This window comes from Glandiceps talaboti, chromosome 15 (assembly GCF_964340395.1).
Source record: "Glandiceps talaboti chromosome 15, keGlaTala1.1, whole genome shotgun sequence".
NCBI lineage: Eukaryota > Metazoa > Hemichordata > Enteropneusta > Spengelidae > Glandiceps > Glandiceps talaboti.
This window is the reverse complement of record NC_135563.1, coordinates 12,531,971-12,552,438: the sequence shown is the minus strand read 5'-3', so window position 1 is coordinate 12,552,438 and position 20,468 is coordinate 12,531,971. Positions and strand designations below refer to the sequence as shown.

The 20,468-nt window shown below is 35.0% G+C and overlaps 1 protein-coding gene across 2 annotated transcripts; it reads left to right on the top strand.

Annotated features, from left to right (window-relative positions):
• Nucleotides 1-1,350: 1,350 nt before the first annotated feature.
• LOC144446919 (xaa-Pro aminopeptidase 1-like) lies at nt 1,351-20,324 on the top strand. Of its 2 annotated transcripts, none has more exons than XM_078136766.1 (20): nt 1,351-1,395; nt 2,896-3,024; nt 3,333-3,396; nt 4,315-4,419; nt 4,923-4,963; nt 6,120-6,171; nt 7,345-7,491; nt 9,172-9,267; nt 10,174-10,255; nt 11,200-11,374; nt 11,990-12,034; nt 12,642-12,728; nt 12,925-12,975; nt 13,969-14,027; nt 14,275-14,424; nt 14,924-14,984; nt 15,258-15,327; nt 16,223-16,399; nt 16,766-16,941; nt 18,238-20,324. In XM_078136766.1, exons 2-20 carry the CDS (start codon nt 2,908-2,910, stop codon nt 18,355-18,357), a joined length of 1,875 nt encoding a protein of 624 aa, XP_077992892.1. In that variant the 5' UTR covers nt 1,351-1,395; nt 2,896-2,907; the 3' UTR covers nt 18,358-20,324. The 2 variants fall into 2 exon arrangements, with proteins under 2 accessions (XP_077992892.1, XP_077992891.1); XM_078136765.1 differs by having other exon boundaries at nt 1,357-1,503.
• Nucleotides 20,325-20,468: the final 144 nt, after the last annotated feature.

Below are 20,468 nucleotides of genomic sequence, written 5' to 3'. Positions count from 1 at the left end.
TATATATATACATATATATACTGTGTTTAACCGAAAAACTAACTATTATTAAAGCAGACAAAAGCTCCACACTAAACAAAAGAACTGAGTTGATATCCAAATGCCGACACGAGAATAAGTTTTATTTGTCCAACTTCAATAGAGCATCTATCACCTAAACTATTAAACCCGTTAACTAACGGAACATCAAAGCCCAACATGGAACAACCCGCCAACACTTACTTGTCCGCACCCAATAACCCACACAATAACAACCAACACCTCCACACATACAACACCTACCCACCGACACAGACAATAGTGATGGTATTTCTATTGTCTACACTCTATATATACAGCACACCCAGAGAGTAGGCCTCAGAGTGTCTGATGATCGCAATATGCGTGAAACTCCGAGTTACACCCAAGAAAGAGTTCCAGTACTACCAAAACTATTACGCTCTGCCACTGCGGTATAGAGCACTGTCTTATAGCAGATTGATACTCACCGAGTTATATATATATATATATATATATATATATATATATATATATATATATATATGTTGAGGGTAGAAGAAAATCAAGTAGGGTTTTTCGTCTCTACAAGCCTGTTTCGTGAGTAAATCACTCGTCAGGAGATGCTGATGTACTGAATATACCTCGTATAAATCGTGTGGTGTAAGGCGGGTTTTACCTAGGGTGTTGAGTGGTGCTTTTAACACAAAAGCACCACTCAACCCACTAGGTAAAACCCGCCTTACACCACACGATTTATACGAGGTATATTCAGTAAATCAGCATCTCCTGACGAGTGATTTACTCACGAAACAGGCGTGTAGAGACGAAAAACTCTACTTGATTTTCTTCTACCCTCAACATATACTCCGCTCTGCGTGCAGACGTATCGAGCACTGTGCTACGGATAAATCTTACCACTGACTTCCTATATATATATATGCACACATGTACATATATATATTATAGAGTGTCACCCATACAACCACAGGCACTCGAATGAATATGTATAGTAAATTTACTATATATTTAAAAAAAAACAAAAAAAACATACAGATTTATTCGAGTGCCTGTGCATAGAACATGTACAAGTCAACCTCAGTTTTCATTCCTGTCAAAAAGTGATCTGTGCCGTTTGATTGGACCAACAATAATATGACAAAAGAAGTCTCTTTTTTCGAGCAAAACCCCTTTCACTCACGTCGCTCCCGGTACACTTTTAACTTTAAACTTTACACACTGTCCCACCATAGCACATGTACCAGGAGACATGTAAACTCGCCCTGCACTGAGCTAGCACCCAAAATAAAAGGATGTAGAATTGTATGCCGGGAAGTCTTTAAACATGGCGGCCTCCTTGAGATGAGACAAGGACCGCGGAAGCTGGACCTGTGATCCGTGAGTTTTTCGGTTACATTTATCATTGTTGATATATGCCCGTCGTTCTCTTTGTCGAGAATTACTGGTTGATTTAAGGAAACCTATTAACAACGTCTCAAGATACAGGTAAGATCGCCACAATGCCTACAATCGTGTGGGATAGGTACTAATAGGTATGGGTATGGGAAAATTTTGACAGTGACATGTGATGCTATGGACCATATATTGCGTTTTTAGAGTGGCTTTTTAGTAGATCACGTCTACAGTAGATTCTAGGTAATTTCAGTTAAAATAATTAATACTGTTCAGGTATTATAGTTTGCTAAATTCGTCACTGGTCGAGTTCACCGGAGTTCACATGTATTATTCAATATGTACTAGTCTTGTAAGTTGTAAATATTATTACTAGCTCTGGATTTTTACGCTGCAGGGTTTCGACACGTCTTCTTCCACTCCGCTGCGGTTCTTCTCTATTTCAAACAGCAAGACTGCGAACAGATTTTGTGTGCACTGATATGTGCACCGATTTTGAGAATAAAAACCACACATATTTTTGCTAATGTCTATAAAAAAGTACAGAAAACAACTTAACATCATTATTAAAATGCAACATACATGTACATGTACATCTCGTCTATTTTCTGACTGTCATTTCTTGTCTAACATAAAGAATCATCACATGGTCGAACGAACGAACATTCGAGGCTACATATGTTACGACCAGCATAGACAAGAAATAACGGAATAGACAAGACGTCTGTTGCATTTGATGATCTAAAGTTGTTTTCTGTATTTTTTTTTGACATTAGCAAAGATATATGGGTGGTTTTTATTCCCAAAATCCGTGCACACAAAATCTGTTCGCATTCTTGATGTTTGAAGTAGGGAAGAACCATAGCGGAGTGGGAGAAGTGTCGAAAACCCACAGTGTATAAACCAGAGCTATATCATTCAAACAGACTTAGATATTTTGTCTAGATCAAATATGACTGCAAAGTACAACAGTTCCAGTATCTCCGCAGTGTGGTAGGGTTGTGTGGCCTTGTTTCGATAAAAGAATTGTAGCTTTGTTTTTCTTTGCATACCTGTAAGAAATACACAATGTAAAAAGTAAAACGAAAAATGTTGAGTCACACAAAATAAAATATAAAAAAGAATAAAAAAAGTATTTAAAATAAAAACAAAGCTACAATTTTTTTTGATCTTATGAGCGACTACATAGTCTAGTCCTGCTTGCAGACGGTGCACGGGTCCAGATTTTATTGATGTGACCTTCATCACAGTCCTGCAAAAACCAATGTACTTGAAGCCTATTTCGAGTGCGGAAGCAAATTGCTTCTGCACCAATTACCGAAGAATTACCCACCGATCAAATATTAGCAATCGATTGAATGTATGTACTCATTTTATATCTCTTTGATGAGAGTAGTCGCTCATAAGATCCAAAAAAGTGTCGAAATTGGTACTTTTCCAGTTCCGATTGTAATGATTGTTATTTTTTCTATTTGTTGGCCTAAGGTGAAAGACGCCATGGCTGCAAAGAACTCCACAGCCTTACTTCAAAAGCTGCGTAACTTAATGAAAAGTAAACCCCATGTTAATGAACCATTGCAAGCATATATTGTACCATCAGGAGACGCACATCAGGTAAGAGTCGAGTATAGATAGCCTTACTAGTCTCTAGACTTTTTTTGTTCTTTCTTTGAATAAAAAAAAATATTTTAAAGATATAATGCAATTACAATTTATGTTATGTACTTTGTGATTTCAAAACTGTCGGAAACTACTAGTAACTGGGATTTTTTTTTTTAAATGTGAGAACATTTTCCTTTACAAGAAAAAAAAACATTTAAAGATTACCAGACTAAAAAAAAAATATCGATATAAAAATATACTAGTCTACTTTACAATGAAACTTACCTGTTTTCTCCTGTTTGTCGTATGGTTTCTTACAGAGTGAATACACAGCAGCATGTGATAAAAGACGTGGTTTTCTGTCTGGCTTTGATGGGTCAGCAGGTATGGGCCACTTGTCAATTGTTGTGCTATCATTTGTAGACGTTGCCTTTTTTCTTTGATACTCTTATACCTACATTTTTGATACCGTCATAATATGTGACAGAACTTGATTTCTTTGACAGAACTGGAGACTCATTGATGAAGAGGAGCTCATTCCTTAAATATATTAGTAGTGTTAAGTTGACAATATGTCATTCAAATTTGTGGCAACCCATTTAGGTTTTTTAGTAAATGTGTTTTTGCCAATGTTCTTGAACCCGTCATTTGAACCAATCAGTATGCGAAATAAAGGTCAAACTTGTATAGATTTGCATCATTGTACCCCAATTTTGGTGTTTAGTCCCGGGTAAAATGCTATGGGAATTCAGGTAGATTTTAGCTACTTATTGTCATATGTATCCAAAGTCTGTGATGTGTAATATCCCCAAAGATAACAGATGGAGGGACTCACAAAATGGACACCTTGTTGATATGTATGTACAAAGTAAAATGATAAGGAGTGTTAATTTCATATTGAGATTGTGAAAACATCAGAGAATATACAATAGAATAGCCATGGAACTGTAATGTTTTATTTCACCTAGGTCAATTGTACCAGGATATGATAATGTCAAGATTGTCATCTTATGCAGAATTTCCTTGTCTGTAAGATACACTTGTACACCATGTTGGGGGCACCTACGTGCATTGGCCTGTGCCTCTCAGAAAGAGTTGGCCGATGAGGGGCTGAACAACATGATATGTTTAGTCTGGATAATGCGATAAACCTACTCCAAAACACCAAAACATAAGGAACATCATATAGGGAAATAGTGTAGATTCTTGAACAATATGTGCTCAGTTGCAAAGATTCAAGCCAATTTATCCTGAATAGCTACTAATATATATTGAATGTGTCTGTGTTCTGGCTGCTATCAGGTACTGCTGTTGTAACACATGAAGACGCAATGATGTGGACGGACAGTAGATACTTCCTACAAGCTGTACAACAAATGGATCAAAACTGGGCATTGATGAAACATGGTGAGAATAGAGGTTGAGTTTATCCACAGTTTCACTTCTTTCACAACAGAGTTTCATCAAAGTTTTACAGCAATTGATATTAAGTTTGGACACGAAGTAATAATAATTGCTGTAATGTTGATGTGTGCAGTTATGCAGCTATACTATTATTCCAGATATATGCCAGCATATTGCTATTAATATTTATGACAGAGAAAAGAACTCAGTTTACCTTTTGTAGCTGAATTAAAGTGTAGTGGTTGTATCCTCCACCTCTTCAGTTTCTTTTAGGGTGCTTAAAAGTAAGAGTTAAACACAAAAATTGAAAAGTTATGAGCCATCTTTGTTGATCTGTTCTCTTATGCTGATTTCTCCTGTCTCTGTCCTTTGCTGGTCAGTAAACATTCCACTGTGGGGTATTCCTCTGACATGCACAAGTGAATTGGATGACAGCTGATTTTATTCCCAATGACTTTACTATGTAGATATATTATGTTATGTTCAATTGTGTTTTTTTTTATTAGGGTTACCCAGTACACCAAGTCAGGAAGAGTGGCTTGTGAAGGTAATAACACTAAATGAGGGAATATTTCATTTTCAAATGTGATTCAAGGCCTGTTTAATTCTGCATTTATTTGTGTCTTCAATAAGCACCTTACAGTGTTCCACAAAAAGTTACTAACACTTTGATCTCAGTGAAGCGGGGATAAAATAGTAACAACTTCTTTGAAGTAATTGAGGAAAATTCTTGTTCATTTTATGCCACAGGGGGCGCTATAACTATAACCCTTCATACACATCTCAAAGGACACTCCTCGTCTTTGTTTATTTATGTACCTAGTGTATTGCTCATGTTTTCTGTGATTTATTTAGTCATGTATGTGTTTAACTTACTGTCAGTGCTGCTCCTAACATAAATAGTGAGCCCCTTAATTATATAAAAGGTGTGCAATCAATAAATAAATAAAATTAAAATAAATAAATACTGTTTAGAGACACATATGGGGTCTCTTGTCATAAAAACCACTATAGGGACACATATTATTACAGTATTATTTTTCTTTAGAAAACGTAGTTTTGAATACAATAATGAGATTGTTAGATAAACCAGTTCTCAAGTAACGAAGCCACGATGGTTTATGAAATGTGTTGATTACAAGTTCTTTATTTTGAGTGGTTACATTTACAAAAGTTTCCAGGGAAGCTGAACAGTTTATTAACATGTTTATCTTGTATATAGGGCTCTACTGTTTATAGAACTTTGATGATGTTATTTAGGAGAGTAATTCTTAGAATTGAATGATTGAAGCCATTGCCTAATCACTTGTCAGTCACACATTCGTAGTTTTAACCATACATGTGTATGTTGGATCTAAACAAATGGTGTACAGTTATTTCAAAAGCACAAGGACTTTAGCTCTGATATAATGATTGGAAGGTTATTCTTGATGTTTAACTTTTAAGATAATTTTCATAACATGTTTCACTTTCCATAGTATGCACTTTCTAACTATTCATGTACATGTACTTGATTGGTTTGCAATACTGCATTTAGAAGTGCACATGTAGGTATTGCCATACTAGTCATAATTTGAATTGGATTATAAGTGACTTATTGTGAGATCATCAGACAGAATGTCTTGTAGTCGACTCAGTTTGTGAGCACTGTAAATAGCGTGGTTCAATGGCCATTTTCATAACATCCTTATTTTGCTTCATAGGTACTACCTGAAGGCGGTAGAGTTGGAGTGGATCCATTGCTGTTATCATTAGGTACACAAAAACATTACAGTCTACCAAGTTTTATATACTTCATATCTTTGCAATCTACCGTATATCTTTGAATAATAATTTATCTTTTCAAACATATGTAGTCTGAATATACTAATTCAGACCAGTGAAATTGATCATTTGATTGTTGTGTACGGATAACATCTGCACTATATTGTAATATTCTGTAAAGTCAAATCCAAAGTCAAAAGTTGTAGCTGAGTATTCAATCATGTTCAGGTCAAAGGTCATGTAATTGTTAAGCTGTACAATGAAATAATGAAAAAAACACCAAATTAATTATACAGAATTGCAATTTATGGCACTGAGGGCGCTATTTATTGAAGCCATTATGTTCCTTTAGGATGTACATGTACTGATTTCATTCACAATAAGTGACAAAAAGTAGCATGACTAGAAAAATTGCCATTTTTTGACCAGTGCAACTGTCCTTTTTTGCCAAAATCAATAAATATTATTGAATAGTATACACAAGAAATATGAGTTTTACCACTTGACATAGTTTATATAGTCAGCGATTTTGAAAATGCTCAATCTGATTAAAATTTGATGTAGTATACTTGGCGTGATTTCTTTTTAGCTGTTATGTTTACTGTCGTTTGTTCTTTGTGAACACCCATAACATACATCTGACACAATAACATTAGGTTTTCCCAAACCACACGAGAGTGCTGAGTGAATTGACTAAATGAATGAAAATGCATAATACAGCAAAATATATGGATACAGTACTTCTGAATGCTCTGTTTTAAAAGAGCTCAAGCACTGAGTTCAGACAATGATGTTATGTTATTGTTTGGTGGTTCTCTCTTTCAATTTTGATCATTGAGTTTTTTATTGTAAGACAGTTTCATAATGGCTACTTGTAAGTATGAGATTGGGTTTGGGAAACCTTATGGTATTGTGTCAGAATGTAACAGGTGCTCACAAAAGAACAAATGACAGTAACTGTAAGAGGACAAGAAATACACTACATTGAATTTTAATAAGATTGGGAAATGCTAGACTTTAAATTCTAAAGTACAAGTACATGTAAGTGAATTTAGCAGTAACTGAGTACAAATACAGCTTTCATCTTCAACTACTTTCACACCACAGTAGAAAGCTTTTTCAAGAAGTTTTGCACTCATTTGTATTGTATATTTAAAATTGTAGAACAGTGGAAGAAATTGAACCAGCATCTGAAGATAACTGGCCGATCTCTTGTACCTGTCAATCAAAATCTTGTAGATTTGGTGTGGAGTGATGATAAACCAGCCCCACCTGACAAAGGAGTACAAGTTTTGGACATCAAATATGCTGGTAAGAGTGTCTATGACATTGACATGACCAACATTTACATCCAGCGTCAGGCAAGCAATAACAAGCTTAACTTGTTACAAACAGGGAAAATAAACAACTGAATTAGATTTGATTTGAATTGTTGTATTTCTCATTATTTGAAAAAGCGAAGGTTGTGAAAGTGACTTTTTGTGACTTGCTAGACATCAACTAAATCAGATAGGATAAAATCAGACTCACTTTTGTTCTCATTTAACTAAACAGCTAAGTTTCAATCCCAGGTCATCGTATTAGTATTGTCTTAATCAGTGTACCCTCTAAGCCAATTTGATGCACCACTGACACACACAATTGCTAGTGACACACCAAAGTTTGGTATTTTTCTATCTCTTAATATGGGGTGATTCACAAGAAATGTCAGTTTTTCTCTCTTTGACTCACATCAACAAAATTTGGCTATCATTAGAAGGCATACTGGTCTTAATAAGGATTACATGTACACTTCAATCTGATTAAAATCCGATGTGGTGAAAGTGGCTAGATGTCCTTATTTACCTCTATTCATCGTGTTGTGACATTTGTTTTGTTCGGAGTGATTGCGTGGGAAGGCGGCGATCACTCCGAACAAAACAAACGTCACAACACGATGAATAGAGGTAAATAACGATATCTAGCCGCTTTCACCACATCGGATTTTAATCAGATTGATGTACACTTGTACTGGGGTACATGGGATCATTTTTTTGTTCAGACTGATTTTTTCTATGACTCTGCCAAACAACCAGTTTCACACCTATATTTGAATTCTAATATGATGTGTGTCTGTAACTAAACTACTGCATGTAACCATACAAGTTGTGCATGAAACAAATTTAATGAAAAATATCACAATGCTACTATGAAATCAAAATAGCGAGGTGAATAGATATTGAAAGTAGTGGGCAATTTCATTGCACATGGAGCAAATTTCATGAAAAAATGTCACAATGCTACAGTAACTATGAAATCACAATAGCGAGGTCAATGAAATTTAACTGCATCAATCTGAATAGATATTGAAAGTAGTGTGCAATTTCTTGTGCATGGAGCAAATTTCATGAAAAATGTCACAATACTACTATGAAAATCAAAATAGTGAGGTGAATAGATATTGAAAGTAGTGGGTAATTTCGCTGTGGATGGAGCAAATTTCATGAAAAATGTCACAATGCTACAGTAACTATGAAATCACAATAGCGAGGTCAATGAAATTTAACAGCATCGATCTGAATAGATATTGAAAGTAGTGGGCAATTTCATTGCACATGGAGCAAATTTCATGAAAAATGTCACAATGCTACTATGAAATCAAAATAGCGAGGTGAATAGATATTGAAAGTAGTGGGCAATTGTGTTATGCATGGAGCAAATTTCGTGAAAAATGTCACAATAACTACTATGAAATCACAATAGCGAGGTTAGTGAACTTTATCAGCATTGATCTGAATAGATATTGAAAGTAGTGGGTAATTTTGTTTTCTCACCCACTTGTCAACTATTGTAGTATTGCTCACTTCCTTGTTCATAAAATGACATCTTTAAGGAAGTTGTAATAAGTTGTCGGTATGACTTTAGAATTCAGAAAGTTAAATAGCTGTGATTTACACTCTATGGCCATGATGTCGGCAATTAGATTTAAACAGTAATGTCGTTTCTTTGTAGGTGTATCTTGGCAAGATAAAATTACAAAGCTTCGTAAGCAAATGAAAGATAAGAGTGCTGAATACATCGTGGTCACTGCCTTGGATGAAATTGCATGTAAGTGTCATGATGTAAACTGATGTCTCAATATATATGCTTCCTTTTTGTTACCTTCCGTAAGGAAGGTTGTATATTAGGTATTAAAAGTCTGTGTGTGTGTGTGTGTGTGTGTGTGTCTGTGTGTCTGTGTCTGTGTCTGTGTGTGTGTCTGTCTGTCTGTTTGTCTGTCTGTCTATGTATGTCTGTCTGTTACCGTTTTCTCAAATGGCTGGTTCAATGCAAACGAAATTTGTGGACATATTCTTTAGGGTAATGGCTAGAACTGATTAGGTTTTGCTAAACATCGTTGAATATTAATGAGCTATTTGCATAATTTACATATAATTTAAGGCATACATTGATGACAACGTGAATATGTCATATAGAGTTTTATAATATAACTTGTAGTTTTAATATGTCATCTGCATAATTAACACTTTTCAGTAATTAGGCTATATCTTAGGAATTCACACTTCAAATTGAATGTAATTTGGTACATACTTGAAACATAACCAAGCATACATGTCATGAAAAACTTGTTAATGTAGCTTTCAATTTTGTAATTTGCATAATTAAATGGTTTTCATTAGTTAGGCTAACATAAATATAATGAAGAAATTAACAAATCCGAATCACTGCATGAATGGATATCGATGAGCATGCCCCTTGTCATATTTGGGCAAAGTGTGCTGGTGTTGGATACGGAAAATTATATCTCGGGTTTGATGTGCATGCTCTCCATTGAATTGCATTGGGAGTGATACTGGGTATATGATAATGGCATATATTAGATTCAGTGTATGTAACGACAGGCTGGATTGGCATGTGGATAAACATTTTCAAAAAAATAACACCTAAACCATACGGTTGTGCTACAATACCATTGGCGGTATTTTTTAATTAGTGGTGATCTTGTTTTTCCAGGGTTATTTAACCTTAGAGGTTCAGACATCGAATTCAATCCAGTTTTCTTTTCCTATGCAGTTGTTGGAGAAGACTCAATTCAGTAAGTTCAATAGCTTGACCATAATGAAACATTTCTTTGTGATTTTAATCTTCATACCCAGTTTATCAATCTTGTAGACTCTAGATTGATTTTGTGGAATGAGGTGCCTGATCTTCGGAGGGCATATGAACTGTGCCACTGAGGTCCATCATCAATGTTACAGCGTTTTATTTGTATATTGAATTGGACATCATGATAGGCATACTAATTGGTATATCTTACTTTTTAGCACAACTGAACAATAGAGTTCATTTGTACTATAATGGTAAAGTGTCTGTCTGTGTGTCTGCCTGTGTGTCTGTAAATGACTTAATAAAGTCAAGAATCCCTGAACCGATTGTGTTGGTGTGTGGTGGAGATGTTACTTTAGGTGTCTCGTTTGGAAATTGATCAAATGAAACTGATTGCACCACAGGTTTGTGATTTGGGTCAGAAAATGTGATTTTTTGGAAAAAAATTACCTTCATTGACAACACCATTAGGTTGTGAGTATTTTCTAACTGAATGAACAAAACTATTGGGAATATAATTATACCTACATAATCATAAGTAAGACATTGGGAAAAGTAATGGTGAATTTGAATGTTTTGACTCAAGTATGTAGGGTGAAAGTGCTAGATATACGACCAGGGTATATATCCCATATATTTTTTCCCAATGTATTCAACGTGGCTTGCATGTGGTATAATGGGTTTTTACTAATCTTCATATAGTTTGACAGTGAGACTTTGTACTATAACATTTGAAAACTTGCAGTGGCCATCTATTACAGGGATCATCAGAGAAGTTCTTCCCCTTGGAACTTTTGATCTGCTAAAATAAATCCATTCTTTGGAGTGAGGGAATAGTTTTATTGGCTTTATACCCTTGGGGTAACAAAAAATATACATACGCCCTTATTCTGAGCCAACAAATGTGAACTGAATATACTATTATTTTGACAGTCTCTTTGTTGATGAGGACAAACTTGACAAAGCTGTGTTACAACATTTGAATGTGAACGGTTCAGAAAATGGCGATGGTGGTGAGAACCTGACAGTACGTATTCATCCGTACACTTCCATACAGACATTCCTGGCGAGTATTTATGAAGACAAAGAGAATGGTCCTAGGACATGGGTAAGGGATAGATAATGCTTTCTTTTGAAAGGACAATTTTGGTGTTATTTACCAGTATTTTTCATTGTTCAGCCAAGGAAAGTACTGGCGACCTAAGGGGCCTTTGTCACTACACATCTAGCTACTCGTAGTGACAACCCGTAGTTCACAAGTATTTTCCAGCTGAATGAAGGAAAATATTGGAGAATAACATAATTATACAAACACCCGTCATATCAAAGAAAAATCAGGGAAAGTAATGGCAATTTTAAATGTTTTGACTCGTTTTTCGGGCACAGCAGAACCAGTTACATGTACATAGATGCATGTTGTCATGACATAGAACAACCAAAGTATATATTTTATATTTTTGTTGAACCTGGCTCATGCATGGTTATAATCACTTTTATACATTAATATATCAGGAGTATGTGTACAGATAAACAATTGAGTTTTTCCTACCGCAGGATTCAGTGCATTTCTGGAAAGCATAAACAGCTGAATTGTTTTATGTAACAATGGCATAACAAAAAGTGTTGTTAAGTGACATAGTTCGGAACTGTTACATGCAAGATTTTCAATGAGAGTTATTTATATAATTTTACTTACCAGCAATATTATTTTTAAATCTTTCAGATCAGTGCAAAATCCAGTTATGGGGTAGTCAGCATCATACCAAAGGTAATAATGATTTTCACTTTAAATCAGTTACCTGTAGTAATTTCACTAAATATATGCAAAATTACACTTTTATCTACCACTAACAGCACAGAGGAGTAAATACATGGTTTTCAAATTCTTGGGTTAGATTATATTCAATCAAGCACAGGCATAGTTATATTTGTTTAAAGTCCTGTATATGTAGATAATTATGAATCTGAAGTCGGGTTAAAAAAGCTATCATATTCACATTCCTGCCAATGTTCTTTGTGCTCTCAATGGGGATGAGGGTTGCATTAGATCCCCTCAACACACACACACACACACACACACGCACGCACGCACGCACACACACACACACACACACACACACGTTTATAAGATTGATCAGACATTCACATACTATGCTTGCGTTTCTGAAGTTTGTATTCATGTTGAGCATATATTGTCACATTGTACTCAGTGCCTCCATGTGTCTTGTATTGTATCGACTCATGGTTTGTATGTTTGTTTATGTGTATCATGGTTTGTTTGTGTTCATTTACTCATGGTTCGTTTGTTTGTGTTTATCTACTCATGGTTTGTATGTTTGTGTTGCTCTGTTCATTGTGATTTGTTTGTTTATCAGAGAAGAAGAATAATCCAGTCATCACCTATAGTTCTGTCCAAAGCTGTTAAGAATGATATTGAGATCGATGGAATGAGACAAGCTCATGTAAGTACAAGTACATGTATGCCATACTGTTCTATGTTAGGTATAGGGGTTATATGACATACCACCTTGACACCGGAATGCCCATGTGATATTTGCATGATTGACAATATGGTGTTCCATATGGCCATACTCATACACTTGTCCCTTGACAACCTCAGAAGTTGGATAATGGCTTATCTTTTTTTTTTCTAAACAGATAAAAGATGCAGCAGCTTTGTGTGAAGCCTTTGCATGGATGGAAAAGGAAGTGAGTACTGAACATGAATTAATTTGAATACATGAATAAATAAACCTTTTTTGTGCTACATGTAACTCACAGCTGATTATAGAATCTGAAAAAAAAGTACTTTAAACAAAATGTTTTGTGGAAAATTTTTGCAATACAAAAGGAAAGAGAATGTAACGTCATGATAAGTCACATTTTATTGCTTTCAAAACATGAGACCTTTTGTTAATCATAACCTAATATACGTACCCTAAGGTACTGATTACGCACACAACTATAGTTGAAGATAGATATTGAAAGCAAGCAATACAATACTTTCTCCAACCTATTTGGTTCACCCAACACACACAAATTTCTATGCATTTTGTTATTAAAACCTGTATATAATTTCCAGTACATCGTTATGAACATATTCTGGATCTGGATAAGTAATTGGCACTGCCTTCTTAGGAGTATTACGCTAATGGGGGTCAAGGGTTAAGATATGAATACTACTAGTGATCTGAAAGTCTTATCTTGAATAATGATGTCAAAGGTGATTCGATGACAGACGAGGATAGTGCATTCCAGTCAACAATTGTTTTGGTGAAAAATGAGTTCTTGAAAATTTCAGTTTTTGAATCAAGGTGTTGATACGTTGTATCTGGCTGGATGAAGTCGTGTACTCTTAGTTGGTGAAAGATGTTTGTTAGCTAGAGTGACACACAGTTCACCTTTTCTGATTTTGTATATAGGTTATTAGCTCCCAATGGTAACAGAACACTTGGCAATGTTTTATGTATCTCTGTTATACCTGTCAGTAACCAGAAACAATTGTCCAGTGTAGTCACTTTTATTGAGCACATCACTATGAAGGATTGATTATAGTTGATAACTTTGTTAGACCTAAGAAAATGTCTGTGCCGTCACTTGCCATCATAACAAATGCCATCATAACAAATTATGCACCAGAGTTTTACATTTTTTGTATGTCATGTTTGAAATTAATTTACTTGATTGTATATTTCACCATAGGTCCCAAAAGGTAAAACAACTGAAATAGATGTGGCTGACAAATGTGAGGAGCTGAGAAGGTAACTTAATTTACAAAAATCTTTACAGGGAATGCCACAAACTGTATTTTCATAAATTTGTATTCTGGAGAACCTTGCCATGATTTTACATCACTTATACTATACATGATTACTGAGAAACACTTAATTGAAACTTGGTCTTCATTTATTGTTCAGTGGAAGTCCTCGTCCTGAACATGCATTGTCTCATGGGAGTCAGCAGACATAATAGCAGAATTAGCTCTTTCTCTTCACTCTCTCTTTCCAGTCAACAAGAAGATTATGTCAGTCTCAGTTTTGCCACAATATCTAGTATCGGGTCTGATGGTGCTATCATTCATTACAAACCGTCTGAGGAATCAAATCGACTCCTCAACTGTAACGAGGTCTTCCTTCTAGATTCTGGTGCACAATTCAGGTAAGCAGCCTGGTATACTGTTGCAGATGCATTCTGTCAGAGATTTCATTGAAGTGAAAAACCAACACATTGAATAGATGTATGCTAGGTGTGATGGCAGGGAGTGAAAGCCAAAATCCAAAATCCCCACACAACTCAACTGTAGGCCACTTACAAGTATTCTCATTGTAATGTAATTGCTATTCAAAAATGGTTTTCCATGAAATGATAAAAAATTTGGCTTGTTTGATAAATTGTCTTCATGATGTGTATAAGATTAGATTAATACATAGACCCTCCACTTTAAAACAACTCAATTTGTATGTACATTGTACATGATTTAGCCACGGTATTTTAACAGTCGGTTTTTGAACAGTGCTATTGGAGTATCACAGAATCGACAGGGTATGGGCTTTGTTATCTTTAACAATGGTAAACATGATGAAACACCCTGTCAGTGTTCAAGTAGTTCTGAATCAATAAACTTGAAATATTCCCATGTGGTGTTCCATGTTTACAGGGATGGTACTACTGATATTACAAGAACTATGCATTTTGGAACTCCGTCTCAACATGAAAAGGTGAGTACAAATGAAATGTACTGGAAGTCTTGGGAACTACCTATCAATCAATCAATCAATCAATCAATCAGTCGATCAACCAACCAACCAACCAACCAACCAACCAATCAATCAATCAATCAATCAATTGATCAACCAATCAGTCAATCAAAGTAGTGTTGGGGTGGCTTTACATTGGTTTAACCCTTTTTAAAAATTAACCCATAAACTATACAGTTGTGCTACAATGCCATTTGCACTATTTTAACATAGCACTATGTTTTACCCATTTAGGAATGCTATACCAGGATGGTCAAAGGTCACATTGCTTTGTCAACAGCAGTCTTCCCAAATGGAACCAAAGGTAATTTCCTCTTATTTGATGTGAAATATAATAAAATCTAAAAGGGCAGTCACTTTGAAGCATTCTCATCAAATTATCTTCCGATTTTCTCATTCTGATGAAAGCTTTAATTGTGGTCAGAAAAAGACTGGAGAAGGGTTGAGATTATGCAAACTTAGAGAGGAATGCCACTCCAGGAACTAAAAGTATTTTCATAAACTCATAAGTACTTATTAAGATCAGTTTTAAATTAAGATTGTTATTTCTGAGATGAATAGTACATTAAATGAGGCGGACAACATCAAATAATTGATAACATGTCATTGGAAGTTACTGAAAAAAAACATATAAAATCATTATCAAAGATGGCTAGACACCATGACTGTAATACAGTGTAATACTCATAGCACATAAGAAGCAAGCCACTCAGTCCAGCACAAAGCAATACACAGATCTTGGAAGTATTGGAAGAACAGAGAATTTTCTCCATATGTTCGTGTTGGACTTGACGATGTATTACATATTACTATCTGTAGCTACTCTATGAAGCAGCCAACATTTCAGGGAAATTGAAAAAATGCCCTATCATTTCCCTCATGTGACATGACATATTTTACTCAACTCCTAGACAACTTTAAATTAAATAATTGTACAGGGTTTCATGCACAGTTTGGATGCAGAATCTTTTCAGCACAGACCAGTTTCTCCTGCACTGTACATGAATAGCAGTGCTTATCACTTTTCCGTGTGATTCAGTAAGGGATCCTGCTGTGTATTTGATGTCTTTGTTACTGTAAGTGTTGAGTTAAAATGTGTGTGTATTTGTATGTAAAAACACTGTGTCCCTTGAGAGAAATGTGAGAACAACACCAATTGCCTTTTTAATACAGTAATGACAAGTATGATATCTTGACAGGCTACCAGTTGGACACATTTGCCAGACAGTACCTATGGGAAGCAGGCCTAGACTATGGTCATGGCACTGGACACGGTGTCGGTGCATATCTGAATGTTCATGAAGGACCATGTAATATAAGTTACCATGCCACTGGTACTGATGTAGCATTGCAAGCTGGCATGTTTTTATCAGATGGTGAGTGATTCATTCTACTGTTGTTTGGCCTTCACTCACCTGCAAAACCTAATTGACTCAGTTGTTATTGTATTATACTGTAGTAATAGTTTTAATGACTGCACACAGGGGGCATCTATTCTATTAAAGAATTATATTATAGAAAAATCAAAGGTTATTTCAGAATAACTGGTACACACTTTTGTGTGCATTTTCTAGATTCAGTTTCTTCATATTCATGTTGTTATCTGGGCAATCATTCTGTTGCAGTAGACATTAATGATTTAACAGGAAATCTGAAAAGCTATAAATATTCTTAGACTAGTAATTTTTACAAAATCTATATATTTTCTTGACATTTTCTGATTTGTTTTCCCAATTTGATAGAGCCTGGATATTATGAAGATGGTTCATTTGGATGTCGTCTGGAGAATGTTGTGATGGTAAAGCCAATTGAAACTAAACACAACTTCAATGACAGAGGTTTCCTAACCTTTGAACCTGTGACCCTGGTGCCCATTCAATTGAAGATGATTGAGCCATCATTACTGACAGAGAAAGAGGTAAGGTTTTAATTCAATGATACTGAAATGACTTGCCGTGAAATGTACCATACAGTTGTTTGATTTCGAAATTTGACATCACGCTTGACTGACTATTTTGTTGATTTCCAAAATCACGTCTCAAATGTTACAGACCATCACACTAATTGCAGCTCAAGTAACATAAAAATAAATGAAAAACTACACACAGAGTCTGAAGATTTCTTGGGAGTGAATCCCAAATGATCTGTAGTACATGTATGGCCCTGACAATGCTGGCGAGATGTCAAGAAAAATTTGGGATTTGCTTCCTGATTTGTTTGTACTCTCTAATGTTTTATTTGATTTTATGAACCCAGTAGTGTAGTGGCTATCCATGGCTTTGAATATCTTCTCATGTCTAGCTCAATGAGGTCCTGATATGAAATTTCAAATTCAAACAAAGCCACCTACTGTCATTAACATGATGTTTTTGTTAATCAATCACAGAATTCTGCACAGTAATAAGTTAGTGTTCATTGGTGGCAATTACACAATGTGACCAAATATGGTACATTTGTCAGATCAAGATACTACATACATTGTTTAGATCATTCTAACAGTTGAAGGTTTCTTCATTTGTTTGAGCAACTTTTGGTTCATGATTTCTCATTTCACTAGATGGAGTGATTGAGATCTTGAGATTTGAAGCTATTGATAATATCTAGACTGTGAACCCAGAGTGCCTGAATATTCATTCTCCTATAGAAACATCAGTTGCTTATAACTTGATTGTCGCAAGCACCCTATTGAGTTTCATTATGTCTTTGATGTTAAGGACACATCATTATGTGCAAATGTAATTCAGGCAATAATGTAATGATTAGTGTTGATTGGACTGGGCACCCTAGTGAATTCTTACGTCTGTGATGTTAGCAACGCATCATTACACCAGTTAATAACTGACACCCTTTTGAAAATTATTGTTGACTGTAGCCAGCACCACTGTGTTAATAGCTTTCATTACTCCAATTGATGTAATTGAAACTACAAATGTAACACCTGTTCTCCCTGCTGACTAAATGTCATACCAACATGTTACTTCTGAGTTAATTATAATCTCTTTTAGTTTAATATCTAAGGAGTGAAATGTATTGCTTGATGAAATGCTGTGATGGTTAACATCAATGACAATTAACTCTGTAGGGTGCTGTTTTATAATCAGCAGTAAACAGCAAATGGAGTGATAATCTTTATGATGCTGTACTAGGGGGTTAAATGATTAAGTGTGGCGTTGTGTATTCTATTAATCTGTGAACGATTTTGATGTCTCAACAGATCAGCTGGCTGAACGAATATCACAGTAAGTGCAGAGACATCGTGGCACCACTTTTAGAGCAACAAGGGCGTAAAGAGGCTCTCCAGTGGTTAATGAAAGAAACTGAACCCTTAGGATAACTCAAATTAGAGAAGAGTACTCGATATGCTTGCTTTATAGATCGACCATGTTCTCAATCAGGGTATCCTATCATACAGCCTGTTTCATGTTAGTATTCCTTTGCTCTGTTTGATACAACCATGCAGACATCAATATGAATCGGCACATTCTACATTATGATGGCAAGATTGTATGAATACAGTTTCTTGCAAAATTTTGTCAAAATGAAGTGAACAAACGTACACCATGCAGACATCAAACACTGGTGCCCATGTATCTGCAGCTAGTTGTGGTACATTTCAATGGTTTATCTTTATTTATAAACAAATTGTAGCAAGAAAATGCAATCTATCCATCGTAACATGATGAATGTGCATGCACAGATTCGTATTGGTTTCTGTATGGTTGTATCAAACAGAGCCAGTGAACACTAACATGAAATGAGCAGTAACTCTCATATTTGAATATCTAATACTGGATGTCAAATTTGGGTCAAATAAAAAAAATAGTGTTTCCGATGACCCTAAACATTTTTTTTGCATGCAAAATGGTAAACTGGTAACAATTTATCTGTATTTCCATGTACAACTTCATGCCCTTGCCTCATCTGTGGTCACTTTTTGTAAATCACATTACAGAGAGAAACCAAGTCTTTCTTAGACTAAAACCGTACAATCTACATAATGTGTTTGTCTACTTAACTTACTGTCTTCATTTATTTACTTCTTTTTCACTTCAAACTCTCAGAGAAGTATTGTGACTGACAAGTATCTTATCTTGGGATCAAAGTAATTTTTAATAAAATTTCGAACTACCTACCCTATATTCTGAAGTCTGGTTATTGGAAACAAATTTTATTTTTTTATTTTGCCTAATATTACTGGCATTGTAAGAATTCTATTGCCATTTGAAACTTTCACCTATTTCAGAACAGTACTCAAAATGCATGAAAAAAATCCACCATGTTACCAATCAAGGTCACTTATCATTAAATATGTCTAAATTTATCATGTTTGACTCCTGTTTTAAGTGCCTGTTACCTGCTCAAGCCGACTGTGTTTTAAAAATAATATGAGCAGAAATTGGGGATTTGCTACAAAGAAATTTGTTGACTCTGTGAGTAGGAATTTAAATTGATAAAAATATCGAAGCATTTGTGCCTCTCATTTTGTTGGGAAAGTTACACAGTTTTGATAATGATAAGTTAAATTTAAATACCCTGGTGCCCATGAGTACAACAAAATATACCATATAGCTCACATGTTATTGTGTGAATTGTTGTTACTGTGACAACTAATGTCATGTCAAATTCTATTGCACTTTATGCCCATAGCAAAGATATAACATGTCGTGCTTGTCAGATTGTATTGTGATCTCATTGTAACAATATATGCAACAGTTAAAAGGTGAATGCTGCTGCAAGTTTTTGTTAAATTCTATGTTGAAACATTTGAGTTGAAACACTGTTCCACATTTAATGTTCAGTTGAGGTCCTTGTCATGTACATACTTGATCTCATTGGCGTAAACAGACATGCATATGTACAAATAATAGCAGAATATAAATATCCATGACTGTTTTACTTGAAGGTAATAAGCACGTAGAAGTCATGAATATTTATGATGTGGTATTGCATATGTCCATGGCAAGGATCACCACTGGCCAATGAATGAGAAACTCAGCGTTTCTTGGCAAACGCACATCATGTAGGTGATGTAAAATAAAAAAATGACTCCAGAAACCAAGGTTAACGACAATGCCTGTATTGCTAGCAGTGATGTTCCCCTTTGAATAACATTTTCTAATGTTTCCTGTTCCAGTGTTCTGTTTAATACTGATGACATCTAACTCAAAACGCACATCTTTTGTTTAAAAAAATTATGAACATCATATTTAAAATATGATATCAATTTGAATTGTCAGTATAAATATGAACATGATTATATAGTAACAACCACTTATCAAGCTTCTAGCAAATGTTATATTCTGGACAATAAAAGAATCTGTGTAACAGATAATATTGCATGTTCTTAGATTTAATTTGTGTGTGTGTTAGACATTAATCACTGATTCACTTCACAGTGAAATACTAAAATATATCATTTGATATATAAGTACAAAATCCGTGTCT